A 2,817-nucleotide genomic window follows, 5' to 3' on the forward strand; every position below is an offset into this window, starting at 1 on the left:
GGGGGCGGGGGGCTCTCGTGGCCCTGAGTTTCAGGTGTTTACCTCTCATTCAAAGGTCCCGGGCTCAAATCCGGGTATTTACGGAAATTTTTTGTTTTTGAATTATTCCTCTTTCACCTCCTTCCCTGCTATCCAACAATGTTCTGTCGTCTGCTTTCTTATCCACTTTCTGCACCCACCCTTCACCTCCTTTGCCCCCCGCCCTCCTGGGTTCCAGACTATTTTTGAAACCTTTCCTCTGCTACTCCTTGGCTCCTTCTTACTGCTGTCTTTCAGCCACACCCCTGATCTCCTGGTAGGAAAGATCTACATCTAGCCTTCACGGACAAGGACAAAAAACTCGAAGGTCCCGTGTGCAAGTTGCGCCCGTTAAAGGTTCATTGGTGGTCTAAAATCGATAAAAGTAGGCTTCGGCTGCCACCCGGGCAAAATTCAAAATTTCCTATAAACTGAAAATGTTTGTTGTGTCTTAGACGCTCACATGACCATATGCAGCTGCCAGCGCCGTAAAACGCTTACCACAAAAAGTCTTAAAGTACGCTTGATCTTCCTCTTCTCGTAGAGATAACCTTTCTGTGTTTTTCCATGATAATCACCTCATTGTGGACTTGCCTTCTGATCGTTCGACATTCATTTGGGACAATTTAAAAAATGAGACATAAACTTTCTTCTTTTTTTTTTCTTTTTTTTTTCGTATTTTGCCTGGAACAGGCAACGATATATTAATAAAAAGAATCTAGCGACACGTGCAGATTCGTATTTCGGATTTGAGAATGGTGGTTCTGAATGTGCAGTAATATGTGAAACAGCGTGGTGAAATCAGGCACCGGTCAAAACAACGGAATCAACGAAACTTGCAGTCTTCTGGCTGTCGTGCTTTTTTCCTTTTTCCTTTTTTTTTGTCTCAACACCTTTTAGGTCTTTTAAAAATCATATTTCAATGTGGATTTTTCTGAAAATCGTTGATTACAGACTAAAAGATGTAAAGTTACAGTTCCCAAGGACTCTCAAGCGATGGGAGTCACTAAACTTTGAAGGCCTTTTTCTTCCTAGTTTTAATTCGGAAACCAGGCGACCCCATCTCCTTCAATAACAAGTATTTCGAGTTCTACTCAAGATAAATGAGTATTTTTTTCATCAATGTACAGACAAATAACCATGCTCTAAGATGATACCGCTAAAAATTCACATGCCCAAAAATTGACGTGCACCCTGATTCCTCCGCATCGTTACACATATGAGAGGCAGCGTAGTGAAGTCAGGCGCTCGTCAAAATAATCAGAGTGAAGAAACTGGCATTTTCCAGCAAATTTGCGAATTTTTATCGAATTTAGGTTTTTTGGCACAACACCTTTCGTGCCCATTAAATAACACATTTCTGTGTGGATTTTATTGGAAAAAAATGATTCGAGGCCCCCAAAAATATAGATTTCAAGTTTTTACTTACTCTCAAGCAGAGAAAATAACTAAACTTTGGCGGCCATTTTCTCACAAATTTTGTCTCTGAAACTAGGTGACCACCGCCTTCTCATTCGCAAATATGTCGACTTCTATTCAAGATTCGTGGATATTTTTTTCACCCAAAGCACGACAAATGAACAAGCTATAAGACGATATTAATAACTCTAAACGCCCCCAAAAATTGGCGAGAGCCTGATTCCACCACGTCGTGACCTGGCGCGTGTCTCATCTTTGACCTTTAAAGGTTAAGACACTTTGCGAACGTACCTTAATCTGTGTAGACTTTTTCTTTTTGTAGTTTCCATTTTCTCACGGCACGAAGTAAGTGTGTTCCAACTACCGTTATTGTTGGTAGATCTCGCCCAGAGTTCGGCAAATAAGTCTTAGGTAAGAAAATATTGACAAGGTCAAAAAATCGCACGACAAACAATGTTTGAGAACTGGGGTATATTTTGTGAAGTGCTTGAGAACGTTCTTTTGTTAACTCCATAGGGCGAATTTGTTTTTGTTGTTGTTGTTGTTGTTGTTGTTGTTGTTGTTGCTGCTGCTGTTGTTGTTATTGTTGTTGTTGTTGTTGTTGTTTTTGTTGTTGTTGTTGGCGGTAGTGGTGGTGGTGATGATGGTGGTAGTGATGATGTTGATGTTGTAGAGGTGTTTTGATTGCTGAAGGGGGTGGTGGTTGTGGTGGTGGTGGTGGTGGTTGTGGCGGTTGTGGTTGTGGTTGTGGTGGTAGGGTTGTGGTGGTGATGGTGGGAGAGGTGTTTTGGTTGCTGAAGGGGATGGTGGTGATGGTGGTGGTGGTGGTGATGGGGGTAGAGGTTTTTTGATTGCTGAAGGGAATGGTGGTGGTGATGGTGGTGGTGGTGGTGGTGATGGGGGTAGAGGTGTTTTGATTGCTGAAGGGAATGGTGGTGATGATGGTGGTGGTGGTGGTGGTGATGGGGGTAGAGGTGTTTTGATTGCTGAAGGGAATGGTGGTGATGGTGGTGGTGGTGGTGGCGATGGGGGTAGAGGTTTTTTGATTGCTGAAGTGGTGGTGGTTGTGGTGGTGGTGTTGAAGCCCAAGCCATAATTGGTCGCTTTTAAGCACAATGGGGCTACCCCGAAAAATGCTGTTTTGAGAAAATCGAAGGTAAAATATTTGGATCCTTATAATACATCTATGAAACTAATTTTCTCCTACAGGTAGGGCAATGCCCACGTTTGGTATAGGTCAAGATTTCTGGAACCCCCCGAAATCTGGGTTGGCCCGCTTGTCCTTAAAAGTGACCAATTAGAGACGTCACGATAGCATAGCTTTGTCGTAACACAATGAATGTCATTATGATGTCGGGACATAAGTGTGGGTATAGCGGC

General features: G+C 42.9%; 1 protein-coding gene across 1 annotated transcript in view; it reads left to right on the plus strand.

Moving 5' to 3' along the window:
• The window catches only part of LOC101861752 (protein FAM98B-like), an 8,422-nt gene extending 5,889 nt beyond the window's left edge, over window positions 1-2,533 (plus strand). Inside the window, exon 2 of the mRNA XM_005104596.1 lies at window positions 2,195-2,533. Coding sequence (XP_005104653.1) covers window positions 2,195-2,533 — 339 coding nt within the window. The remainder of the gene's footprint in view (window positions 1-2,194) is intronic.
• Window positions 2,534-2,817: the final 284 nt, after the last annotated feature.

This window comes from Aplysia californica, unplaced genomic scaffold (genome assembly GCF_000002075.1).
Source record: "Aplysia californica isolate F4 #8 unplaced genomic scaffold, AplCal3.0 scaffold00427, whole genome shotgun sequence".
Lineage (NCBI taxonomy): Eukaryota > Metazoa > Mollusca > Gastropoda > Aplysiida > Aplysiidae > Aplysia > Aplysia californica.